Raw genomic sequence first — 25,784 nt, 5'->3', positions numbered from 1 at the left:
ACCTTTCAACCATTCCCTCTAGCAAAATGCCAGGCGTCATTCCTAAACTGTGGCTCTCAACAATTGAGCTGTTCTAAGTATGCAAGCAATGCTTATTTTTAAATTTCTGTTTTAAAGATTTCACAATAAAGTCTTCTTCTTCATACAAATTCTAAATACTTTGGCAACTATGTCTCTTAATTTTTCTCATTTAATGGCCTCTGGCTAAGGTGTCTTGTTTATGAGGGACAGCCAAACACCAAGATTAAAAGCCATTTTCCATATTTTCTTCTACGACTTTTGTACTTTAGCTTTTACTTTCCTGCATTTAAACCGCCTGGGCTTAACAGTGTGAGGTGGGGATGAGCTTCTGTGTAGTGGTGTTTCCAAAAGACCCGTCCCTGTCCCCTATGCCAGTCCAGTAATGAGGACTCGAATTTGACAAAAAAGGTTATTGCTTTGATAGTGTTACCACTGTTGACCAGTGACAGTCCTTGCTTCCCCAATGTTGAAGAATAACACCAGAGAAGCACGGCCGAGGCAAGGTCAGAGTAGAAATTAGAAGTTTATTAAAGGACAGCAGAAAAGACTTCTCCTGGAGGAAGAAGGGGACCCAAGAGGTGGAATCCGTGGAAGTGCAGTTGTTTCCCCTTTGTATAGTTCTTTCAGTGATGGAATGTAGGTTGGAAGGTCGGAGGGGTGGGACACAGGTGGGCCAAAGAAGTAATCTGGGCAGGGAGGACTTCATTAACACTTCTTTGGGATGGGCTATCTCCAAATCTGTTGGGGGCTTTTTTTGGGCTCCATTAACATTCCTTTGGGATGGACTTTGGGCCTAGGGCTTTTTCGGGACTTCATTAACATTCCATGAGTTGTCCTGTGTTTCCCGGAATTCATTCAACATGGCCTCCATTTTAGATCTTACTCGATATTAGACCCGATTTACCTAACTACACTGACTACCTAACGTTAAACCTAGCTTCACTAGCAAAGGAGACACAGGGCACTCCTGTCCCAGAGGCTGTGATCCTGCCCATCAGCAGGAACTGGGGGCTGTTAAAGAGGTGACTCAAAGGCTGCATTCCCCGTGCTCTCTGTTGGAGTTAATTTGAGAGATGGTCATTTCTGAGACGTTCTGGTGCCATCCCCAAAGTCTGGAGGACTTCTTTCCTATGGTGGGTGTGTGCTCAGGGACAGATACCTCTGCCTAAGATGGGCCAGAAAGGTGATCCTGTCTCCCCTGAGATTAGGGAGGAACAGGGAGAGATTAGGGAGGAGCAGGGAGAGAGGAAGATGCTGGGAGCCATTAGCCAAGTAGGTTTGACAATTTCCTTGCCAGCGTACCCCATGTTGCAGTGACATTGAATGTAGGTGACCTTGTTCAAGGACCAAGGCGGATTAGGGCGTTCCCGGTTTAGGTTCCAGGTTTAAGGTTTAAGATTATTCCTGCTGGGAATAGGGCGTATCCTGCTGCCTGAGTTCCCCTTGAGTTCTCACGGGATTCAGACAGTATATTTTGGAGATAGAAGCCCAGTGGAGGTGGATTTGGGCAGAGAACGTGGATTTCCCCAGAACGTGTTGGTAGACGGCTGGTGTGAGTTTGGGAATAAAGAGTTGCTGTTTGAATCTACAAGCTGTGTGGTGGCTCGTGATTGTGTGCCCAGCCAGACTGCGGCATTTGTGCCCAGCCAGACTGTGGCAGGAAGAGAAAGAACCCTGTCCATTTAAAAACCAGTTGCGGGGCTGGGGATGTGGCTCAAGCGGTAGCGTGCTCGCCTGGCGTGCGTGCGGCCCAGGTTCGATCCTCAGCACCACATACAAAGATGTTGTGTCCGCCGAGAACTAAAAAATAATAATAAAAAAAAAAAAGCCAGTGGCAGAGCAGCAGGGCCACATTCAAAGCCTGAAGTGGACACTGTTACAGTGGGAGGTGGTGACCATTACCCAGGTCCCTCTCAGCTGCGTTCCTTGGGCTCTACTGCCTGCAGACTGCTCTATGCCTTGCCTTCTCTGTGGGCTTCTGTCTTGGATGTCCCTGGGGCCAGAGCCACTTGGGAGAGCCCCAGGCTTTTGAAATGCTTGAGACTTTCTGGTGGGTTGGACAGTGCGGGCTTGGTCCTCAGCAGTGGGCGTTTGCCAGCTGGGCAGGTGCCTGGCTTTCTGTCCTTTGCAGCCCTTCCTGGGAAGCAGGGCCCTGGTGGCCTCCTGGGGGATGTGGGGCCATGTGCTTCCTCCTCATCCTCAGGAGTAGAGTCCTGGTCACCCTCCTAAGCCACACCTTAGGCTGTAACCCTTTGGCTTTCTGTTTTCTAATGTCAGTCTCAAATTCATGTTGCGAGGGTCTAGAGTTTTCCGTTACATTGACCAGGAATGAACGCTCTCCATTGAATGCATTGCTTGCTAGGAGCCCGTTCTTGTCTGAAGAAGGGCAAGCTCAAATTCCTAGGGGAGAGGATGCTATGTACTGTAAATACTCCTTGTCATTTGTGCTAGTCAGCTTCTCATGACTATGACCAAAATACCCAACACAAACAACCTGGAGGAGGAAAATATCTATTTGGGGCAGGGTTTCCGAGGTCTCAGTCATGGTCAGCTGGCTCTGATGCCTGGCCTGAGGTGAGGCAGAGGTCATGTGGAGGAAGGCTGCTCACCTCATGGTGGGGAAGCAGAGGGAGACAAGGGAGAGAAGATGACCCCTTGCAGGGTATGGGCCAGGGACCAGCTTCCTCCCTACCTCCTACCTCCCAGGCATCCAGGCAGTCATCACTGGGGTGATCCCCTGAGGAGGCCAGCACCTCATAATCCAGTCACTTCCCCCAATCCTACGTATGAACCCATGGGGCTATGGGGATGTTCAGGTCCAAACCATAACGTCATGGATCTTGAGCAGGCATATTTGGTATAGAATGGAAATCATGAAACACAATGGACTATGAAAGTGAATCTCAAAACACTGTGCAAATGTGAGTTTTAATATATAATAAATGTAACTCCCATTCTCCCAGGAGTTCATGTTTAAAATTTATCCCTGGTTACCACAGGTTTGAAGATCATGGATAATGTTAGTCTTTCTTAATTGTTTGGATTTTTGCTATAAATACCATTACTTTGTATATAAAAATAAATGAGATTGAGTCATTTTAAGAAAACAGAAGCAGACTACCAAGCAACTAAGCTCTGGTGAAACCAAGCCAGGCATGTTGGATCAGGCCTGTAGTCCCAGCTGCTTGGGAGGCTGAGGCAGGAGGATCACTTCAGGGGCCAGACTTGGCAACAGCCAGACCTGTCTCTAAATAAACAAACAAATCTAAAATATATATATATATATATATATATATATATATATATTCATTTGTAAGTTCTACATTTGTAAGTTCTACAGAACCAGAACTGGTCATCTTATATGCCAGGAAGGAAAAAGCAGACCAACCAACACGTCCCAAGCACACGTGTGTACTTGGTCCCTCCGTGTCACTTCTGTGCATTGGACCTGAGAGCTGGGCCATGCAGAGCTGTGTGGCCAGGCTCCTGCATCAGGCCCACTGGACAGACCAAAATGGAGTTGCTGGTGCTGATTTCCACCTCCCCAGGTGGGAAGAAGCTAAGCCATGTCTCTGGTCACGGGGGAAATCAGGAGAGAGGCAGAGTCAAAGCTCAACAGGCCAGGTTCATCTGGGATATGCGGAGTCCCCTCAGCTTTCACTCATTAAAGGATGGATGGCATTTTGCCGTTTCTGCTTCCTCGAGCCCATCTCTGCCTCTAAAGCCAAGGCCTCTGCTCGGCTCATGGGAAGGCTCCTGCCATGTTGTGAAAGAAGGTGTTGCCATTTACTTGGACACTGCTTATTCTTTTATGTTCCCTGAGGACAGAGTTTGCTACCACCCTCTCCTAGTTTCAGAATCACAAAAGGCCACAAGTGTGACTGGAGCTTGTGAAATCTGTGGTTTTGCTTATGTATTTGTCAGGCTGCTTCGTTTTGAGCAGCTTTGAGGCTGCTTACCAAGATGAGGACTTTGTTAAAAGAATGTTTGCTTTGTGAGAAAAAAAAATGGGAGGAAGATTAGATGAGAGAAATAAGATAAGGTGGACGCCCCAGGCCCTGCACTGCTTGCCTGGGTGTGCCTGGCCCATGTGATCTTGGCTGGGTGCAGCAGGTGGGCTGTGAGTTCGCCTGGGAGGTGGGAGCTCTGAAACGGGCTCAGCACTGTGACATTCACACTGTCTGGTTTCCCTAGTGCTGAGTCCTGAATGAAGTATCCTTTGGTGTGTGCTGGGGACGACTCTGGGACACTGCGATACCCAAGTCAGTTGCAGCTCACATTCTATAAGAACCTGCACAGTCTCCCCTGTGCTTTGGTCATCTTTAGATGACCTGTCATACCAACAGTAATGCTGTCAAGAGGCGTCACACCGTATTGTTTGGTGAATAATAATAGGTCTGCGCCTGTTCAACAGACAACAGTGGAAAACAGCGTCCACCCATGTTCGTTGAGCCTGCACAGGCTGAGGGCTGACATGCACACTTCTCTGTTCCTTTCTGGTGCCTTTAGCGTGTAAGCACATGCTCTCCCACCGAGCTACCCCCAGCCCTGTATTGGATATTCTGATTCAACTAACAAATGGAACTGGAACATTTTATCTTCAAATCACCTCCTCAGGTGAGACTGTTCACAAACATTGTTTAGTGATAAAAGCTCAATAAAGGTTAAGTGACCCCCTCAGCCACCTGACTGTGAGACCACCTCCCTGCTCCCCTCTCCCTTCCCAGTCCTGAGTTCCCACTCCCAGCTGCTCTGTAAACCCTGGGTACTTGTAAGGGGCCTTGAGTATCAGACAACTTGAGGTAAACGCAGAAGAACCCCTTTTAAAACATGTTTTTATTAGTGTGTTCTAGTTCTACAGAGTGTGGTTCATTGCGACACAATCAAACATGCAGAGAATTTAATTAACTCTAAGTCAGCCCCTAGGACCTCCACTTCCTCCCCTGCACCCCCCTGTCCCCTCCTCTGGTCCACTCGTTTATTCTTTTCTTGTTTGTTAAGTTGGAGCTTCATAGACATACATGTGAAGTCCTCCCTGGAGTATGTGCACAGGACAGAGCACAGCACATCATGGCCCGCTAGCTTCACTCCACACTTCTCCCCCCTCAAGCCCCTTCCTCTACTCCATCCATCTCCTCTCTATTTAGTGGGACGGGCCCTGCTTCCCTTTATTTTGTTCTAGCTTCCGGATATGAGAGAAAGCGTCCAACCCTTGACGTTCCACTCAGCATGACGACCTCCCTTTCCCCCACTACCAGCCGACGTCATGATTTCCTTCTTCTTTATGGCTGTGCAGAACTCCACTGTGTATGGGTGCCACATTTTCTGTGTCCATTCATCTGCTGACAGGCTCCTGGGCTGGTTTTGCAATTTGGCTGTTGTGAACTGCGCTGCCATAAACATTGAGGGGCGGAAAGTGTAACCACCACATGACCCAGCCATCTCACTCCTTGGTATTCATCCAAAGGGAAACATTTTTGATGGTGCTGCCTAGGTGCAGACAGGGAGATGTCTCATGAGGATACTCTTGCTGCTGCAGGTTGGGGGGCCTCTAGGTACCTCAATACACATAGGTTCCTGGGTAGCACACATTGGGGGAGGGAAGCTCCTGCCCTTTCCACAGGCTTACACCATGCACGTCTCCATCTGTAATACCCTTTATAGCAAACCAGTAAGCATCAGTCAAGAGTTCCCCGAATCTGTGAGCTGTTCTAGAAAATTAACCAAATCCAAGGGGGGAGTGGAGGGAACCCAACTATGGCTGGTCACTCTAAAACAGGTACATCTGGGGCCTGTGATTCGCATCAACTTGAGGGATGTCTTGGGAACTGAGCCCTCATCCTGGGTGGATAGTGACAGAGATGAACTGGCTCAGAGGACACCCAGCTGGTGTCTGCTGCAAAAACTAGAGAACCGGGCGATGGCTTGTGGTGGGAGAAGTCCTCACACTTCTTGGTGACCAGAGGTCACAGAGACCTTGTGTTGTTTTGTGAGAGTAGGGTGGGAGGAATCAAGTTTGTTTTCCTCTACATTACAGAGTGGTTGAGGGAGTTTTTATAATTTTTCTTCTGAAAGGGAGACAGAAGCAAATGGATAGGATAGTCCAGTACAGACCCTCAGTGCAGGACAGAGATGAGTCCTGAGAAGGTAAAAGGTGTAGAGTTCATGGCATGAGGAGAGGAGGTGTCTTCAGGAAGAGCAGGTCATCTTCATGAGGAAAGGGGGTGTCTTCAAGAAGAGCAGGGTGTCTTCATGAGGAGAGGAGGTGTCTTCAGGAAGAGAAAGGCATCTTCATGAGGAAAGGGTGTGTCTTCAGGAAGAGCAGGGCGTCTCCATGAGGAGAGGAAGTGTCTTCAGGAAGAGCAGGGCATCTTCATGAGGAAAGGGGTGTCTTCAGGAAGAGCAGGGTGTCTCCACAAGGAGAGGAGGTGTCTTCAGGAAGAGCAGGCATCTCCAGGAGGAGAGGAGGTGTCTTCAGGAAGAGCAGGCATCTTCTGAGGAAACAGGGTGTCTTCAGGAAGGGCAGGGCATCTCCACGAGGAGAGGAGGTGTCTTTTAGGAAGAGCAGGGCATCTTCATGAGGAGAGGAGATGTCTTCAGGAAGAACAGGGTGTCTCCACAAGGAGAGGAGGTGTCTTCAGGAAGAGTAGGATGTCTTCACAAGGAGAGGAGGTGTCTTCAGGAAGAGCAGGGTGTCTTCATGAGGAGAGGAGGTGTCTTCACGAAGAGCAGGGTGTCTCCACAAGGAGAGGAGGTGTCTTCAGGAAGAGCAGGGTGTCTTCAAGGAAGAGTAGGGTGTCTTCACGAAGAGCAGGGTGTCTTCATGAGGAGAGGAGGTGTCTTCAGGAAGAACAGGGTGTCTCCACAAGGAGAGGAGGTGTCTTCAGGAAGAGTAGGATGTCTTCACAAGGAGAGGAGGTGTCTTCAGGAAGAGCAGGGTGTCTTCATGAGGAGAGGAGGTGTCTTCACGAAGAGCAGGGTGTCTCCACAAGGAGAGGAGGTGTCTTCAGGAAGAACAGGGTGTCTCCACAAGGAGAGGAGGTGTCTTCAGGAAGAGCAGGGTGTCTTCAAGGAAGAGTAGGGTGTCTTCACGAAGAGCAGGGTGTCTTCATGAGGAGAGGAGGTGTCTTCAGGAAGAACAGGGTGGCTCCACGAGGAGAGGAGGTGTCTTCAGGAAGAGGCTGGCGTCTTCATGAGGAAAGGGGTGTCTTCAGGAAGGGCAGGACATCTCCACGAGGAGAGGAGGTGTCTTCAGGAAGAGCAGGGCGGCCTCATGAGGAAAGGGTGTGTCTTCAGGAATAGCAGGGTGTCTTCATGAGGAGAGGAGGTGTCTCAGGAAGAACAGGGTGTCTCCATGAAGAGAGGAGGTGTCTCAGGAAGAAAAGGGCATCTTCATGAAGAAAGGGGGTGTCTTCAGGAAGAGCAGGGCGTCTTCATGAGGAGAGGAGGTGTCTTCAGGAAGAGCAGGGCATCCTCATGGGGAAAGTGGGTGTCTTCAGGAAGAGCACATCGACTTCATGAGGAAAGGAGGTGTCTCCAGGAAGAGCAGGGTGTCTTCATAAGGAAAGGGGGTATCTTCAGGAAAAGCAGGGCGTGTTCATAAGGAAAGAAGGTGTCTTCATGAAGAGCGGGGCATCTTCATGAAGAGAAGAGGTGTCTTCAGGAAGAGCAGGGCGTCCTCATTAGGAAATGGGGTGTCTTCAGGAAGAGCAGGGCTGTTGAGAGCCACAGCCGAAGGGGCCCCAGCAAACTTCCAGCTGCCGGCTGATGATTGGCTCACAGCGGCCCCAGCAACATCTAGCTGATTGGCTCCTCTGCGGTGATGCTCATTGGGCTGTTTCCCTGCCCTTTCAGACCACGGAGCTGTTCATGGGGAACCTGCGAAACAAGTGTGTCGTGTGGCCCATAAACTTCAATGAGAGCTATCTTGAAAATGGCACCAAAGGCTTTGATTGGGAAGAGTATATCAACAATAAAACAAATTTTTACACGGTTCCTGGCATGCTGGAACCTTTACTCTGTGGGAACAGTTCAGATGCTGGGCAGTGCCCAGAAGGATACCAGTGTATGAAGGCAGGAAGGAACCCTAACTATGGTTATACAAGCTTTGACACTTTCAGCTGGGCCTTCTTGGCATTGTTTCGCCTTATGACCCAGGACTACTGGGAAAACTTGTATCAGTTGACCTTACGAGCAGCTGGAAAAACATACATGATCTTCTTTGTCTTGGTCATCTTTGTGGGCTCATTCTATCTGGTGAACTTGATCTTGGCTGTGGTGGCCATGGCTTATGAAGAGCAGAATCAGGCAACATTGGAGGAGGCAGAACAAAAAGAGGCTGAGTTCAAAGCAATGTTGGAGCAACTTAAGAAGCAACAGGAAGAAGCACAGGGTCTCACTCTGTTACCCAGGCTGACTTGAATTCCTGGGGTCAAGCAGTCCTCCTGCCTCAACTTCCCAAGTACCTGGGACTACAGCATGCATCACCATGCCTGGCTATTAGCTGCCGCAATGGCCACTTCTGCAGGCACTGTTTCAGAAGATGCCATTGAGGAAGAAGGTGAAGATGGGGTTGGCTCTCCTCGGAGTTCATCCGAAATTTCTAAACTCAGTTCAAAGAGCGCCAAGGAAAGACGTAATAGGAGAAAGAAGAGGAAGCAAAAGGAACTCTCTGAGGGAGAAGAGAAAGGGGATCCTGAGAAGGTATTTAAGTCAGAGTCAGAAGATGGTATGAGGAAGAAGGGCTTTCGACTGCCAGACAACAGAATCGGGAGGAAATTCTCCATTATGAACCAGTCACTGCTCAGCATCCCAGGCTCACCCTTCCTCTCCCGCCACAACAGCAAAAGCAGCATCTTCAGCTTCCGGGGCCCTGGGCGGTTCCGAGACCCAGGTTCGGAGAACGAGTTTGCAGACGACGAGCACAGCACCGTGGAGGAGAGCGAAGGCCGCAGGGACTCGCTGTTCATCCCCATCCGGGCCCGGGAGCGTCGCAGCGGCTACAGCGGCTTACAGCGGCTACAGCGGCTTACAGCGGCTACAGCGGCTTACAGCGGCTACAGCGGCTTACAGCGGCTACAGCGGCTTACAGCGGCTACAGCGGCTTACAGCGGCTACAGCGGCTTACAGCGGCTACAGCCAGGGCAGCCGCTCCTCGCGCATCTTCCCCAGTCTGCGGCGCAGCGTGAAGCGCAACAGCACCGTGTGAGCAGGGCGTCTTCCCTGTAACAATGGGAACGTGGGGCTGTGTGCAGGAGGCAGACAGACAGAGGCATCTATCTCCCTAGTGGAGTGGGAGGTAGGTTATCAGCTGAGAGAAGGAGCCCTAGTTGGGCCACACAAGAAGGTAGGGAGGGGCAGAACATGAGACAGACCTTCTGAGTGGGAGCTGACTAGGAAGGCTGGATGGATTGCAGGCTTGTGGTCATTTGTTTGAAAGATGGTAGGGCATCCAGTCTCCCTTCCTCCCTGCTGTCCCTTCTTCTTGGCTACTTTGGGTCATGAGACAGGCAGTCAGGCAAGCACTAGTGTGCGCACACACATACACACACTCACACACATTAGACTCCTGCATGCATGTGCTCGTAGAGTTGAACCTATGAGATTTCTGCTCACTTCCTGGCCTTTTCCTTTCCTCTTCCTTTTTCTAAGTGTGGCTTTGCCATCGCCAGGGTTTGTCCCAACTCTTCAGTTTCTGCCCGGTCACTGCTCATCCTCGTGGCCTCAAACCCACATGCAAGGAACCCACCAAACACAAGCATCTCTACTGGGGACCTTCATGAGGGTCCAGCAGGTTGCAGCTCCATGTCAAGACCCAGCTTCACATCTCTTCCCAAGCAATCTAGTCCTTCACTTCCTCCCGGAGTCGGCCTGTCAGTGAGCAGTGCTGCCTTCACTGCTGCCTCCACCTCGCTGCCCAGCCCTGGTCAGGCCAACCCTGTCTCTTTCCGGGACCCTGAGACAGCCTCCCGCCTGACCTTTCTGGTGTTGGTTTGCCTTGCCTGCCCTAACCCCCAAACTTAGTTTCAGGTAACAGAGGAGGTGTAACGCAGCGACCTCAGTGGGGTGCTTTTTCAAGAGTGGTCTATTTCCCTGTCCCCTTACTCCTCAGGAGGAAGTTCTTCAATCCAAGGTCTGGGGACACTGCCTAGTAGTCATGTCTCTCCCTGCCACTGAAGATGCCTATGGCTTTGTGAACGCCCCCTGACCCATCCAGCTGTCCTTCAGGAGCCCTCATGTTCTCATGGCCCAAGCTCTGGGCATCAGACACCCAGCTCCCTCCAGTCACACTCTAGGATCCACTAAAGCCAAAGTTTCAGAATGTCTGGGGTGAGTGGGTCCAGAGTCTGTGGGAAGCGGTCTTTTAAATACTGGAACTCAAGGCCTTCAATGTCTAATGCAGGACAAATCCAAGTTCCATAACACAGCCTTGTGGACACCTCTGCTCCTCCCAGCTCGGCTCCAGACTCCTTCTGTCCTCACCCAGAAATATGCCCGTCTATGGCCTTCTGGGTACGGTAGTACCTCTGCGGGGGACACACTCCTGCTCCCTCACCTTCCAGTGGGAGCTGACCCCTAGTGACACGTCTTCCCAAGGCCTGTTCCCACCCACAGATCCGATGCCACCCAGCTACAGCCCGTCCCATGTGGACTGGCTGGCCTCCTCAGGTAGTGTGCAGCCTGGGGTGGAGACAGCCCAAGCCCACTGTCCCAGGTTCCTTCCTGGCACCCCTCAGGCCTGGTGCTCTCAGTCTTGGTTCATCTGTGTTATGACAAAAACTCCAGTTTTGACACTTCCCTTCAAATCTAGCCAGAATTTCTCTCCCCCATCTCCCAGTCAGCTTAGGTTCTGCTCTTGGGAAGTGCTACCCCTTGAAGGGGCAGAAGAGGAGAGCGAGCTGCCCGAAGAAATCTCAGCTTCAGCCACAGCGGCACCACTGATAGCCCCGTGTATGCTGAACGGGGTGGAGAACAAGGCCTCCCTTCATATTTTAGGGCAATGTTTCCGTCCTACAAACATTTTTTTTCCCTATCCTAAAATTTTTTAAAAAGATTGCACAAACCACAGGGCTTCCTCAAGATCATCAGCATCATGTATATAGCCTTCCCCTGCCCAATTTCCATGATTTAATCCCATTCACAAAGGACCTTCATGATACTTGCAGTGTGGACTGTTCATCAGGTGCTGCCTACTGGACCTGAGCCATTCGGAAGGCTCCCCAGCACTTGGTGTCTGCTGATGTCCCCCACAGCGTTGTCAGGATGGGGGAGTGAATGGCATTTCACCTCTTAAACATTCCCATCTCTTCAGGGTCAACTATCTGGAAAATTAGTCACACATTTCTCCTCTGAAAACTGAGTTCAAATATGAATATGCTTGGTACAGGAGATAAAGACCTTCCACAACTCTGAAGTGTCCCACCCCAAAGATCTGGCTGCTTACGTACAAACTGTCTTGTTGTTATTTTGCTCTTCCACTCGCCAAGGAAACTCATCACTGAGGGGAACAGACCACTGACACAGAACAACGTGTAGAAATTAGAACACTTTATTATAAACATTTCCAGAATATAAACTGATTTTTTATTGAGACTCTTCAAAACTTTTAAAACTATATGAAACATTATCTTACTATTATTATATTTATTTTCCACTTTCCAACCTAGAAAATATGATGCCATTAGAGCTAACAAAGGAAAAAAATCTAAATTGCTGCATAGAGAAAAAATCAATCAACTTAAAAAACTCCCACTCAAAACTAAAACAATCCCAACCAAGAAACAGATTCTGCAAAGTCTATTCATCCTCAAATTTAAAATAAATGATCTCCCAAGGGAAATAATCCCATCCTAGCAGTTTGATGAATAAAAGCAGAGTCACTCTCCTAAAGAGAAACCCATCGTGTAAGAACAACATAACAGTGCTTTTAGAAAAGGAGAAAGGGTGACTCCCCGTTGGGGAGCAAGCACATGAAATGCTGCACGTCTGTGGCCTCGTAGGAATCTAACAGGGAAGCCCTGTGCATACCAGCACCATAACCAGCTCCGCAACCCTGTCTTCAGCGCCACCCGGGAGGACCAGCGCCGGCGCTTGCTTCAGAACCCGAGGATGGACTGGTCCCAGAGCATTTCCTCCTCGGTCCTCTCCTGGCCTTGGTCCTTGCTGGCTTTTCTGTGCTTGCGGCCCTCTTTCCTCGAGGCCGCCGCTCGGCTCTTTCTCTCCTTCCGGCTCTTGGGCTTTCCTGCACTGACCTGCGTGGTTTCCGTCTCCACCTTTGCTTGCTTTCTTTGGATGCTCCTGTGTCTGCCCAAACCCAGTTCCTCAGAACCTCTTTTCCTCCGGTGCTTGGGCTGCTCCTCCTCTGCCTCCTCTCCGCCCTCCTCGGGGTGCCTTTTCCTCTTCTGATGTGCCTGCTTGTGGCTGGCTGGACGGGTGCTGGGGCTCTTTCCTGAAGAGAGGTGCCTGTGAACACTGGACTCCAAGTCATAAGAGCCACAATTGTACTCTCGCTGACTAAGGTTCCTGGGCACCGGTGTCCCTAAGAAGCAGTCCTTGGGGAGCTGAGAAACGCTCAGGGACTCTGGTCTCAGCCTGCCGTCCTGAGCTGGCAGGCACTGAGGTAACTGGCCGTCCGCTGTCTGTGGAGTACTGCATGATCTTGGGTGGGTCTGGACAAGTCCAGGTGGTGGTCTCTGGTCAGACATTCTGTACCTGGCTCTGGAGTCAACCTCCTCTCTGTGCCCACAGGTTTCCAGGTAGCCCTCTCTCATCTTCCTGAAACAAGTCTTTGGCTCTAAGCCTCTGGCTTTCTGCACTTTAATGTAATCTTCAAGCTCATCTTGAAAAGAGTCATATGACTTTGAATGCTTCATTAGGTTGGCAAAAAGGGATTCTCTGTAGAGGAGATGGAAGAAAATCCTTACTAGATAATTTTGTTCTGAATATTTCCTTTGCTCTTGAAAAGAGCTTTGAAAAACAAAGAAGCCTAAACAAATTAAAACTTCATCATAAATGTTAAACGTTATGACAATATAGGCCAAAAAGTGGCATCAGCATGGTCACATACCTCCCAGGCCACTCAGGGGGACCTTCACCCTCTCCACCATGGAAGGAAGAGGCAGAGGGGGCTGACAGGGGACCTGTCACAGGACTGAGATGAAGACACACACACGGACGTGTAGGGAAGAACCACGAGTGGTGGCCCCCTCTGAAGGGTTAGATAGTTTCTGAAGCTCTATTAATCAGTTTCCTGTATGTGTTTTCTCAGAAAAGTCCTAGAACCACTGAGAAGTAGTCTGATCTTTAACATGTTCAGTTTACTCAAACAAAATAAACACACATACTCACCTGACTACGTACTGTAAGGCTTAATAATAAAAGGATGACTAATCAGTACAAATTAAAAAAAAATTATATATGAAAATAAAATAAAAGGATGTTTGTGAAACAGTTTGGGGATGCTGGAAATCAGAAATTCAGCTCTAAGACGAAAACTACTCGGGTATAGGGCATGAAGGCATATGAAGGAACAGAGTTCTGTTTCTCCTGCCCAGCGCTATGGTTTCATTCCGTTACTTCTGATTGGTGGGAAAAGCATTCTAGAATACCTTCTGGTTTGTTCTCTCAAAGTACTGATGTGAGGGCTGAGGGAGGAAACTGAGGAGACGGTACTTGGGGATACCTGGTGTAGAGAGTGTCAGGAGGAACGTAGGAGGGGATTGTCTGTGGTCCTGGCGATGGAGCACAGGGCCTGAGCAGGCGAGGAGGCAGGCGTTCTCACACTGAGCCACGTGCCCAGCCCTAGTCTGTTTTCACTGAGACAGGGCTCACCAGGCTGCAGGCGGCCCCACCCTGTGGTCTCCTGCCCTGGCCTCCAGGTAGCTGCATCTCAGGCCTGCTTGGCTGTGTGTAATTCATGCTGTTTCTGCTTGCTTGTCAGATTCTTTTTGCAGGGGAGAGGGGACAAGCAACAGGATTGCTGATTCTCTCTCTTCTCCTACCTCAAGCCCTGATTAAGTACCAATACAGCAGAAAGTGCACTAGGGAATGATAATGCCCTGGGTGCTATCGGTGAGGTTTCACCTGTAAGGCAGGAGGCAGCAGCAAACCTGTGCAGAGCTGCGTTTCCCCTTTCACAAGAACAAGCCGCACAGCACTCTAGAGTCACTGCTGACCAGCTCTTCTCTTGCCAATGAAATCCACTTTTATCTAAATGAAACCCAATTGGGTGAGTTACAAAAATCAGCTCCTATTCCATGTAAATAGCACAAAAATTCTGACTAGGATAATAATAAAATAACAAATGGTTAAATATAGGCAAAATATTTTAAGAAATATTTCTGAAAAGAATAAATAGAAATGGCCAATAAACACATGAAAAGATGTTGAAGATCATTATCATCAAGAAAATGTAAACTATGTAAAGACAAACCCCACCATTATGAACCACTATAATGCACCAATAAAAAACACAGGAAAAAAAAATAAAAAGAAAATGTGAACTAAGCTGGCGCAGTGGCCCACGCCTGTAATCCCAGGGACTTGGGAGGCTGAGGCAGGAGGATCACAAGTTTGAGGCTAGCCTCAGCAACTTGGTGAGGCACTAAGCAACTTAGCAAGACTCTGTCTCAAACACTAAAAAGGGCTAGTGATGTAGTCCAGTGGTAAAGCATATATCCCTCAGTTCAATCCCTAGTATTATTATTAAAAAAAAAAAGGAAAGAAAAAGGAAACGTGAAGTGAAACCACAGGGAGCCATCCCCACCCTCCAGGAGGCCTGAAGTAAAGATGGCCTGAAGTGAAGACTGCAGTCCCCCTCTCATGAGAGTGGACAGCTGGAGCTCCTGGGAGGGGCTGAGGGGTAGAAAAGGGCACCACCACTTTGAAATCAGGCATTGGGGCTAAGCCCAGAGGTGTTCTACCACAGAGCTACATAATCTTGCAGTCCTTTTTTTAAAATTTATTTTTCAGTTGTAGGTAGATAAACAATATCTTTATTTTATTTATTTTTATGTGGTGCCGAGGATCAGACCCAGGGCCTCGAACATGCTAGGTGAGTGCTCTACCGCTCAGCCCCAGCCCCAGCCCCCCAAGTCCTTTTTATTTTATATTTCGAGACAGGATTAAGTTGCCCAGGCAGGCCTTGAACTTGTGATCCTCCTGCTTCAGCCTGGTCCATTGGGACCACAGGCGTGGCTACCGCAACTCACTTGTCTGGCAGAGCTTCAGTCAGCTTTTTTGTTGCTGTGACCAAAAGACCTGGCAAGAGCAATTTTAAGGAGAAAAAGTGTAATTGGGGGCTCACGTTTTCAGAGGTCTCAGTCCACAGACAGCTGGCTCCTTCCTCAGGGCACAAGGTGAGGCTGGAAGAGTGTGGCGGAGGAAGGGGCTCAGGAATTATGTCAGGAAGCAGAGACTCCACTCACCAGGTGCAAAAATATACCCCAAGGGCACGCCCACCTCCCATCTCCCACCTTCCCAGCCACACCCTACCACACAGCTCATCCCATCAGGGAGTAGTTCACTGACTAGGTAAGACTCTCATGATCCTCTAAGCCTCTTTGCATTGTCTCACACATGAGCTTTGGGGGGACACCTCACATCCAAACCATCACAGGCAGTTTCTTAAGAAGTCACACATACATTTACCAAATGATCCAGTGTATATCACTCCTAGATATCTACTCCAAAGAAAAGGAGATCTATGTCTACACAAAGGCTTGGACATCAATGTTTACAGTAATTTCATTTGTAACAGCTCCAGAAAGAAAGAAAATGTCATTAATAGGTGAATGGATAAGCTAAATGGTGTTACGACTTGTATAATGGAATAAATACTATCAGTGATACAAAGTGGGAACAATCCCAATTTCCATCAACTAAAACAAAATGTGGCACATTCATACAATGGAATATTATTCAACGATAAAAAGGAATGCAGTACTGATACATAATATGTCGTAGAGGAACAGGAGGATGCTATACTAAGTGAAAGAAGCTGGTCCCCAAACACTGCAGAGGGCACAGATGAGGATGATGAGGTGAACAAAAGCTTACCCTTCTCAGGCTGAGAACCTGGTGGAGATAACTGATCATATTTACCCATTAACTGCTTCAGATTTTCAGAATGAACTTTCTTCAAATAGTGAGGCTGTGCAAGAATCTGTGAGCTAAAAAACATGATGCAGAAGATTACAACTCTGTATTGTATAATACTCTTATTCTTGCTCACCTGGAACAAAGCACAATCTTGTTATAAAGATTAAATAATTTGGAGCCAGGCGAGATGTCACACGCCTGTAATCCCGGCAGCTTGGGAGGCTGAGGCAGGATTGTGAGTTCAAAATCAGCCTCAGCAACTTAGTGAGGCCCTAAGTAACTCAGTGAGTCCCTGTCTCTAAATAAAATACAAAATAGAGCTGGGGATGTGGCTCAGTGGTGGAGTGCCCCTGGGTTCAATTAAAAAAAAAAATTAGGGTGGGGTTGTGGCTCACAAGTAGAGCGGCCACCTGGCGTTCGTGAGGCACTGGGTTTGATCCTCAGCATGATATAAAGTAAAATAAAGACATTGTGTCCATCTATAATTAAAAAACTTAAAAAAATTAAATAATTCAAGCTAGGTGTTGTGGCACATACCTGTAATCCCAGTGACTAAGGAGGCTGAGGCAAGAGAATTGAAAATTTGAGTCTAGCCTGCCCAATTTAGCAGATCCTGTCTCAAACAATAAAAAGAGCCAAGATGAAGCTCAGTATAGAGTACAGCAGTACTGGGGGAGGGGGAAGGGGAGAAAGAGTCCTCCAATTTAGAAGTCAGTCGGTTTTCTTTCTTTCCTTCTCTCTTTTTTTAAAACACAATACCTTTTATTTATTTATATGTAATGCTGAGGGTCTAACCCAGTGCTTCACACATGCTAGGCAAGCCACAACCCCATCCCCTCTTTTTTATTGAGACAGAGTCTTAGCCGGGTGTAGTGGTGCATGCTTGTGATCCGAGGAGCTCAGGAGGCTGAGACAGGAGGATCGTGAGTTCAAAACCAGCCTTAACAAAATCGAGTGCTAAGCAACTCAGTGAGACCCTGTCTCTAAACAAAATACAAAATAGAGCTGGGGATGTGGCTCAGTGGTTGAGTGCCCTGGAGTTCAATCCCTGGTTCCCCCCTCCAAAAAAAAAAAAAAAAAAAGAGAGACATAGACTTGCTATGTTACCTAGGCTGGACCAAACTCTTGATCTCAAGAGATCCTCCTGCCTCAGCCTCCCACGTAGTGGGGACTATAAGTTTGTGCCCATGGCCAGCTTTAGAAGTCATTCATTTTTATGTTTCTATTGGTTTTTGTTTCTTGAACCAGGGGGTTTTTATCACTGGCTATATCCCCAAGTCTTTATAATTTTTTACTTCAACACAGGGTCTTGTTAAGTTGCCCAGGCTATCCCTAAACTTGTGATCCTCCAGACTCAGCTTCTAAGTCACTGAGATCACAGGCATGTGTCACTGTACCTAGCTATGTTCCTACTTATGAGAAATGACTAGCTGCTTCTCAAAATACTTTGCCCTTCCTTAGTAACAAAACTTAGGCAATATGTCTAGTTAGAAGATGACATTTCCTGGCCACTCTTAAAGATTCGGTCATCTGAATAAATTCTGAAAGAAAGCTCAAGGCCCTGTAGGGCTGCAGCAGAGCTCCTCCCTCCTGCTGCTGGAACGAGACACCTGGGCAGAGCTCAGTATCCTGGGCATGGGGAGGGGAGCCAGTGCCCCAAGGACCAATCTGGTCCTCTCCACGACGTACGTCATGGAGCTGTTGCAGCTGCCTGGCACTGCCTACCCCCAACCTCCCGTAAGTAGGAGGATGAAGAGGCCTCTAGAGGTTCAAGCCAGGGCAAATCTCCAAATTAGTTTAAATTGACCATGTAACTAAAGCGTTGATATAGGGAGAAGGAGATGCAAACATTTTCAGAGTACAGCTGCGAGTGGTTTTTATTGTCTTGTTTTTACACGCCTTCCTATATTGACTGTTACTTTATAGTTGTAGAATCTTGTGGTCATGTCTTCAACAGTCCTGGCTTTCGTTGTGGGGAAAGGATCAGACTAGACATACTCACAACTATGGCAACACACAGATCATCAACCCCACTCTGCAGGTTGAGAGAACAGAGAGGTAACAATTCATAGGAGAGCGGAGACCCGAGTCCACTCCATCCCAGGCCAAGACGTGCCTGCAATCATGGTGCTCTATCTCAGCCTTACGTGAACTAAACCGCAGTTTCTACAAGCTCACCGGTGGGTGAAAATAGAGCCGCTCCTCAGAGCTGCAAAGCTGGCTTTGTGCTTCAGGTCAGTAAATGTGTCCTCCTGGTCTGCAGGTACCAGACCTAAGAGATCCAACAGCTTGTCCGGTCTTAGGAGAATGAAAGGGTCAGCGTGGGAAAGATGGCTTCCTGTGCCAGGCAAAGCAGGAGAGTACAAGACGGCCCTTTCTCCAGGAGATCCCCACACAGGGAAGACTCCACTGGGAGCCCCACCCACAAAGGGAATGGGCACGGGCAGGATCGCATCTCACCTGCAGGCTCTGTCATGCCCATGACTAGTTAAGGAGAATCCCTCTCTTCTGGATCTCAGTTTCTTTGGCTATAAACTAAGAAAGTAGGGCCAATGGATTTTGTGTTTTTTTTTTTTTTTTTTTTTTGTTACTGGGGATTAAACCCAGGGATGCTTTACCACTGAGCCACTTCCTCAGCCATTTTTAGTTTTTGAGACAGTGTCTTGCTAAGTTGCTGAGGCTGGCCTGGAACTTGTGATCCTCCTGCCTCAGCCTCCCAAGTTGCTGGGATTACAGATGTGTGCCACTGTGCCTGACTGACTAGTAAATGTTTACCTTCTGTTTTTAACACTCTTATATTCTAAGACTAAAAATTCTAAACAAACAAACAAACACACACAAAAGCCTAGGTCAAGGGTGAGACTGCTACATATCATATTCATAACCTTCAACTACTACAAGGGAAGCCTCTTTGGGCCTTGATCCAGATTAATAGGTTCCTGCTCAAGCTTTATGATACTATAAGAACTAAGAATTCAGGGGCTTTCTGGATCCAGTGGAAGACATGGGGAAAGCAAATGAATTTTGGAGTTACAAAGACTTGAGTTTAAACCCTAATTCCAAAGGGGTAAGTCACTCTTGAGCAGTCCCACCATCTGTCAAGAGGACAGGGGCACCTCCTTCATAGGGTTCTTGTAAGGGTCAAACAGATGACACTCTGAAGTTCCCTGCTCCATTTAAGCTTCTGGAGGTCCTGTTCTCTTTATGTTCGACTTACCTCATCATAGGAACTTGTTTATCAGTCAGGCTGAAGCAATAGTCCACGGAGGCCTTTTATAAAAAAGGTATCTGTGACAGTTCAGTCTTTGTTCATTTAACGTGGTCCCTATAGAGGAAGTAAAGGGAGGCAAAGACAGGATCAGATTAAACACCTAAGGCAATGTTTCTGACCTTCAGCTAGTAGCATCATTTCATGAACCATCCCAAATCTTCATTTCCCAAGTGCTTACAGGCGACAGCAATAGCTTCTTGTGCTCATTAGAACAGCAATTTTAATGTGAAAACATTTAGTAAATCTCTAATACGGACACATTTTGATTTGGCTCAGAATACTGCTCTGAAGGAAAGGTTAAGGGGCACCGTGGGACCTGGACTTCTGGGACGTGATCTGGAACACCGATATTGAAGAGTGGGTAAGAGATCATCCTGGTGTTTTGTTTTAGAGCAATCACAAGAAATGTAGCCCACTTTATGGTGCTGCTGACTTCAGCTGCAGCAGGCCCTCCATGTCTGTGGGTCCACATCCTCGGACCCAACCAACCGTGGTTGGATGTGTTTGAATGTCTATTCGAACACGTACAGACCTTTTTTTCTTGTCGTTATTTCCTAAACAATATAGTATCGCCACTGATTACAAGCATCTACGTGTATCTGGTATATGAGCATCTAGAGGTGACTTACAGCACTGAAGGATGTGTGCGGGCTGTGTGTAGACACTATGGCATTTTATCGGACACAGTTGAAGGACTGTGGATTTTGCTCTATTTGGGGAGGTCCAATCCCCTGTAGATACTCCAAGATGACCCCACAGCACTAATGTCCTCCCCACAGTTGCTGTAAATGTACCCACACAAATCTCACTGAGTAGGCTCCTCAAGCCCCTTAAAGCTATACTTACATATAACTTCTAGAACATGTGTGAAACATTTTTTCCTCATAATAAGTAATTTATCCCAAAACGACTACAATAATACTGAGAACTGAACTTCAATATAAAGTTCCTAACAGTTTAAATTTATTTTACAGAAGTTTGCCAGTTTATAGTTAGGATCTACTATGGTCTTAACATGTTCCCCTAAAATGTGTGGAAAACTTAATTCCCAAAGCAACCGTGTTGGGAGGCAGGGGCCTAAAGGGAGGTTTGAGGTCAGGAGGGCTTCTCCTTCACAAGAGATTGATACCAGTTATACAGGGGGTCAGGCCGTAGTGTGATCCCTCCACACATGGCTGCCCTCTGCCCTGGAATGGTGTAGTAAGAAGGTCTTCGACAGAGGCTGGCACCTAGACATGGGAATTCCTAGCCTCCAGGTCTCCTGGGCCCTGGAATTAAGAGCCTGATCACAGCAACTAAGAATATTTAACAACAAATCCCTCCATTATGTGAAACTATAAAGCACCAATAAAAAAACAATGGGGGAAAAAGAGCTTAATGGTAGTTGCTAGGAGGAAGAAACCCCCTCTCTGAGTCCCATTAGTAAGATGTCCCTGGCAAAGAGTCACTGGCAGTAAATAAATCCAAAATTGATGAGGCACTGTTTTGTGAATAACATCATGTAAGCCATACTACAAGAAGCTGATTCACAATCCACCGCGTGAAGTGAAACTCACTTAAAAACCTTATCTATTATCCTGGGTCAGGGACACAGGACCAACTAGGGGACACAGCCTGGAGAGAGAGCTTTCACGTACCACATGCTCTTCTGATTCACTGGAATCTCCCAATTGCCTGTATTCTTTAAATAATCACTAAACCTTAATCCTGGCTTTTATTACTGACTCACGTGAGCCTGATTTGACAATCCAATCTATGTGCTAGCTAAAACTGTGCAGAGAAAACCTGAAGGCTGTGTAAGGGTGCGCCCCTATAATCCCAGCACTCAGGAAGCCGAGGCCGAGCTCCAAGACCCTGTCTCAAAGTAATAAGCACTGGGGACGTAGCTCACTGTTAGAACACCTCTAGGTTCAGTCCCCTGTACTGATAAAGAAAAAAAAAATCTAAAAAGGTACACACTAAATTTAATGGGAATAGGATAGGGGAGAATATTTAAATTTTGCTTCAGATATGCCTGTATTATGCTAATTTTTGCAAAAAAAAATGACCTTGTAAACTAAATCTCCTTAAGTATTTACATTATACTGTATATATTCAAACTAAGCTTAATTTCAGTACCAGTGTATAGATTTTAAAAGGTTTGCTTAAAAATATGTGCTCAAGATAATAATTGTAAATCAGAACCAATTTAGGAAGAACTTGATGAGTTCTCTTAATTAGTTTTGAGTTGTTTTAAAATATATAGTTGCACTTGGTTTTAAAGTAACAAGACAAAAAACGTAACGACGTAGGTTTATATACTTCTCTTTCCTCCTTTTGGTTCCGGGCTTGAGCCCTGGGGTGCTTTAGAACTGAGCTGCAGCTTTAGTCCTTTTTTTTTTTCCCCATTTATTTTGTCACAGGATCTTGCTAAGTTGCTGAGGCTAGCCTCAAACTCAAGATCCTCCTACTGTTGGGATTACAGGTATGTGCCACTGTGCTTGATTAGAACGTCAGGATTCAGAATTCATAAAGAACTGTCCATGGTGATGTGATCTCCCACCCCCTTGAGATAGGATCTATGTCGCCCAGGCTGGCTTTGAACTCTTGGGACCAAGTGATCTGCCTGCCTCAACTTTCTGGGTAGCTGTGACTATGGGCGTCAAGTCAGTTTTAATGGTACTATTAGGATTTTGAAAGTGAGAAAGATATTTTAATAACTGGGAACAGGATAATTCTTTGATAACATTTGGAGGACTCTTCTAACAAGTTCTTTTAAAAAAAAAGATATTATTAAGTATCTTGTTTTCCTCTTCTTGTTTATCTATGATCATAGCTGGCAACTATTTATAACTATGTGAAATAATAAGCTTTTATAACTATGTAAAATAAAAATATAAGCTGGGCTTGTGGCACAAGCCTGTAATCCTGGTGACTCAGAAGGCAGGACAATCACAAGTTCAGAGTCACCCTCAGCAACTTATAGAGACCCTATCTCATAGTATAAAAATAAAAAGGGCTGGCAATGTATTTTTTAAACTTTAAATATTGAGTCCCAATAGTGTTTTAAAAAATATAACATATCTAATATTACCATATTAGATATGTTATGTCAAGTGGCTAATAAAGGATATTAACTTGAAATAAAGCTGACAAGATGTATTTTTAGGTAACAATTATATTTTGCTTTTCAAGTCCACAGGAAGGACCTCCACCCTGACTCAGGCGAGTTCATCAGTCTGCAGGTCTGACGGGGTCACAGGCGAGTTTCGTGTTTAATGAGTCACTGTTTAGCACACAACCACTGAGGAGAGTGTGTCGGGTGGAGCTGCTCAGCTGTTGGTGTCAAAGTCTGGACAGTGCAGGCTCCTGTAGTGCACACCACTGACATTCTCAGTAAGATGATCTTGTGCTGTGTGTAGGTTGTCCAGTGTACTTTTAGGATGTTTGTGGCATTTCTGGTCCACAGTAAAAAGATGCCCTTAGTACCTGCCCTCACTCACTATGCCCCTCCCTGCCCAGTGGTGCGACAAGCAAATGTCTCCAGACATTACCCAATATCCTCTTGGGGACAAGGGTGGGTAGGTGGTAAAATGACCCTTGGTTGAGAACCACTGGGCTAGTCCAGCTGCCCCACTCAACAGATGACAAAGTCAAGTTCAAAGAACTGGGGACTTACTCAGGGCCATAGAGTGAGTGGAGAGACTAGCACCAGGGCCTGGGACAAATCAAGACTCCTACTCCAGTGCTCTCATTTACCACCCTGAAGTGGTTCAGAAAGGTGACTGTTGGCACCACATGGACTGACACCTATTAATGTTTTCTGCACACATTTAAAGTCACTGCAAAAACCAAAACAAACACCCAAATGCCACGTTTGGCAAAAAGTTAATTTTCCGTGAAGTGCTGTTTGCACGTCTTATGGGTTGGCCATGAAGCCACACTGACTTGCATCTCTCCTGACACCCATAAGCTGTTCAGACACACTGACAGGAAATTTTGGTGTAAAAGAAAAAAATATATATTTCAGCCAGGCATGGCAGCCTGTGACCTCCAGCTTGAGAAGGGTACGGCCAGCCTGGGCAACTTAGACTGCCTCCAATAAAATAAAAAAGACTGGGATGCACCTCAGTGGCTCAATCACCTTTCTGAGGGGACGAAGTGATAAAATCTGATGTTTCTTGATTTTTTGTTGTTGTTGTTGTTTCAAATCAGAACAATGACACTAATTCAGGCTGACTGAAGACACTCATTTGATTGTAATGGAATTCTAATTAGCATATATATAGGGAATGGAATTTATAATTCACTGCTTATAAAAATGTTTTCAGAGTTATTTTATTCCTTGGTCATTTCTCCAAAGTGAAATAAGTAAGATTATGGAATAGCACACAAAATATACACATCACAATAAAGTATTTTTATAGTTATTACATTTATGGTGTCACTCCTGGTAAAAGGGTCCTAATCACTCTTTAATATGAACTCCATTACCTTTTACTCTGCATAAAGAAAGTGACTTAGGGTAACCCAGCAAGCGCCCCTCCCTGAAATCACCTGTGGACGTTTTGCAGCCTATCCCGGCCGCCTGTAGGCGGACTGTCCGCCGTGGAGGGTACTTGGAGGAACCCAAGTCTCTTACACCGGGACGGGCAAGAAACTGTGTGTTACAGGAAACATGTTGGTGATAACTGTAAAAACTCTCCAGATCCCTGTAAAAGACATTTTTTTGAATATATTTTGTAGTTGATGATGGACCTTTATTTTATTTAATTATATGCATTGCTGAGGATCAGATCCAGGTACGCACAGGTGCCAGGCGAGCGCCCCTCCACTGAGCCCAGGCCTCTAACAGCTGAGGCTGGGTCCCTGCAGAAGCGCTGGGTTCTCTGCTCTAGCCGCCGCCCCAGGACAGGCCTGCTGTCCCGGGGCGCACCCCGACTGCCCCTGCGAACTGCTCCTCGGTCCTTCTGGGAGGTGTGTCCGGGGCCTGCGAGCCACTCCTCTGGACTGGTCAGCGGGGCCGGTCTCCGAGGGGGGACCGAGCCGGGGACACGGGGCCCTGCCTGCACGAGCACCAGCGCCCTGCGGACAGGCGTGCCCACCTCTCCCGCCCAGCGCCCGGGACGCCGGGCTCCCGAGGCAGACCCGTCCCGCTCGGCCCGCCCCGCCCGGCGTCCAGCTCCACCGCGGCCCCGCAGGAGCGCGCCGAGGCGCAGGCGGCGTCGGGACGGGGCTGGGCCCGCCCTCCGACCCCTGCGCCGCGGCATGGCGCCTTCCGGGCCGCGGGCGGCGAGGCAGGGCGAGGGCCGAGGCGGCCGCCGCCGCCCGGCAGGAACTCACCTTCTCGGAGGCGGGGCGGCGTCGACAACTGCGGCCCTCGCCCCGCCAGCGCCGCGGCAGGGCCGCGGAGCCGGTGGCGGAGAGGCGGGGACGCCGCCGCAGCCCGGAGCAGGCGGGCCGGGAGCAAGAGGCGGAGACCCGGTCCCCAGAGGGGAAGTCGCCGCCACCACCGGTGGCTGACTGGGCGGCGCCGGCGCCATGGCGGCCGAGCGCGCTCCGGCGCCTGCGCGGCCCGCTCTTGGCAGCCCCCCTGCGCCACGCCCTCCCACGTGCCCCGCCCTCTGCGCGGCTCTGCGCTCGGCCGTCCCCCGCGCCACGCCCTCATGCGTGCACCGCCCCCTGCACCGCCCCCTGCACCGCCCCGCTTTCTGTGGTCTCTGCGCCACGCCTTTCAGCTTGCCTGATCCCCTGAGCTGTCCAGCTCTCGGCGGCCCCCGCGCCACGCCCTCCCGCGTGCCCCGCCCCCTGCGAGCGCGTGCGGGCTCAGCTGGCACTTGGCCTCTGGGCTGTGGTTCCGCCTTCCCATTGGAGGAAGGGACAGCTGCTGAGGCTGGAGACCCGGGAGCGCGCGTGCCTTCCACCTGCACGACGCATCGCGTGCGCGCTCCCCTTCTTCCTTATTACGCACTTTAATACCCAACGTAGAGGAGGCGCAATCCTCGGTCGGGACTGTTGTCTTCAGGGCACCCTAAGTGACCTCTCTCCCCGCTCTTTTTCAGGCTTTGAGCATAGACGTGCAGCACACGCACGAGTACGTGTGTAGTGCACAGCACGAGGCTGTATCCAAAGCAGCACCCCTGTTTGCAGTCATCACCGCCTCTCTCCTCTCTGTCGTACACACGTATGTGGTCACATCTGTGTTAGGTTGCTTTTGTCAACTCGTAAGGCTACTTGTCCCTGTGTGAAGCATCCTGGTGACTTGTTTCACTTAACGCGGGGTTAACCGTCTGCGCAGTCGCAAGTAGCTGTGATTTATTTAGTTCCACCCATTTTCTCCTTGATTGGCGTTTTTCCTGATAGGCTGCCCCCAAAAAAGTTCCCCTGGTGACCTGTGCATTTCTGTCACACTGAT

General features: G+C 48.3%; 2 protein-coding genes across 7 annotated transcripts; one reads left to right on the top strand and one right to left on the bottom strand.

The window, feature by feature from the left end:
• The first annotated feature begins 5,941 nt into the window (after nucleotides 1-5,941).
• LOC114084523 (sodium channel protein type 8 subunit alpha-like) lies at nucleotides 5,942-9,229 on the top strand. Its single transcript, XM_071601258.1, has 4 exons — nucleotides 5,942-5,951; nucleotides 7,823-8,413; nucleotides 8,525-9,025; nucleotides 9,141-9,229. Exons 1-4 carry the CDS (start codon nucleotides 5,942-5,944, stop codon nucleotides 9,227-9,229), a joined length of 1,191 nt encoding a protein of 396 aa, XP_071457359.1.
• A 2,324-nt stretch (nucleotides 9,230-11,553) lies between these two features.
• Krcc1 (lysine rich coiled-coil 1) lies at nucleotides 11,554-24,910 on the bottom strand. 6 transcript variants are annotated; one of them, XM_071601785.1, is made up of 5 exons: nucleotides 24,713-24,910; nucleotides 19,337-19,444; nucleotides 16,078-16,190; nucleotides 15,326-15,383; nucleotides 11,554-12,915 (listed from the first exon to the last, which is right to left on the bottom strand). In XM_071601785.1, the coding sequence occupies exons 2-5, from the start codon at nucleotides 19,342-19,344 to the stop codon at nucleotides 12,117-12,119; spliced, it is 978 nt and encodes a 325-aa protein (XP_071457886.1). In that variant the 5' UTR covers nucleotides 19,345-19,444; nucleotides 24,713-24,910; the 3' UTR covers nucleotides 11,554-12,116. The 6 variants fall into 6 exon arrangements, with proteins under 6 accessions (XP_071457886.1, XP_071457888.1, XP_071457887.1 ...); XM_071601787.1 differs by having other exon boundaries at nucleotides 16,123-16,190; XM_071601786.1 differs by lacking the exon at nucleotides 24,713-24,910 and adding an exon at nucleotides 23,927-24,419.
• Nucleotides 24,911-25,784: the final 874 nt, after the last annotated feature.

The sequence above is a fragment of the Marmota flaviventris genome, chromosome 14 (genome assembly GCF_047511675.1).
Source record: "Marmota flaviventris isolate mMarFla1 chromosome 14, mMarFla1.hap1, whole genome shotgun sequence".
NCBI classification, from domain to species: Eukaryota; Metazoa; Chordata; class Mammalia; order Rodentia; family Sciuridae; genus Marmota; species Marmota flaviventris.
The sequence above is the reverse complement of the archived record's forward strand: the minus strand, read 5'-3'. Positions and strand labels throughout refer to the sequence as shown.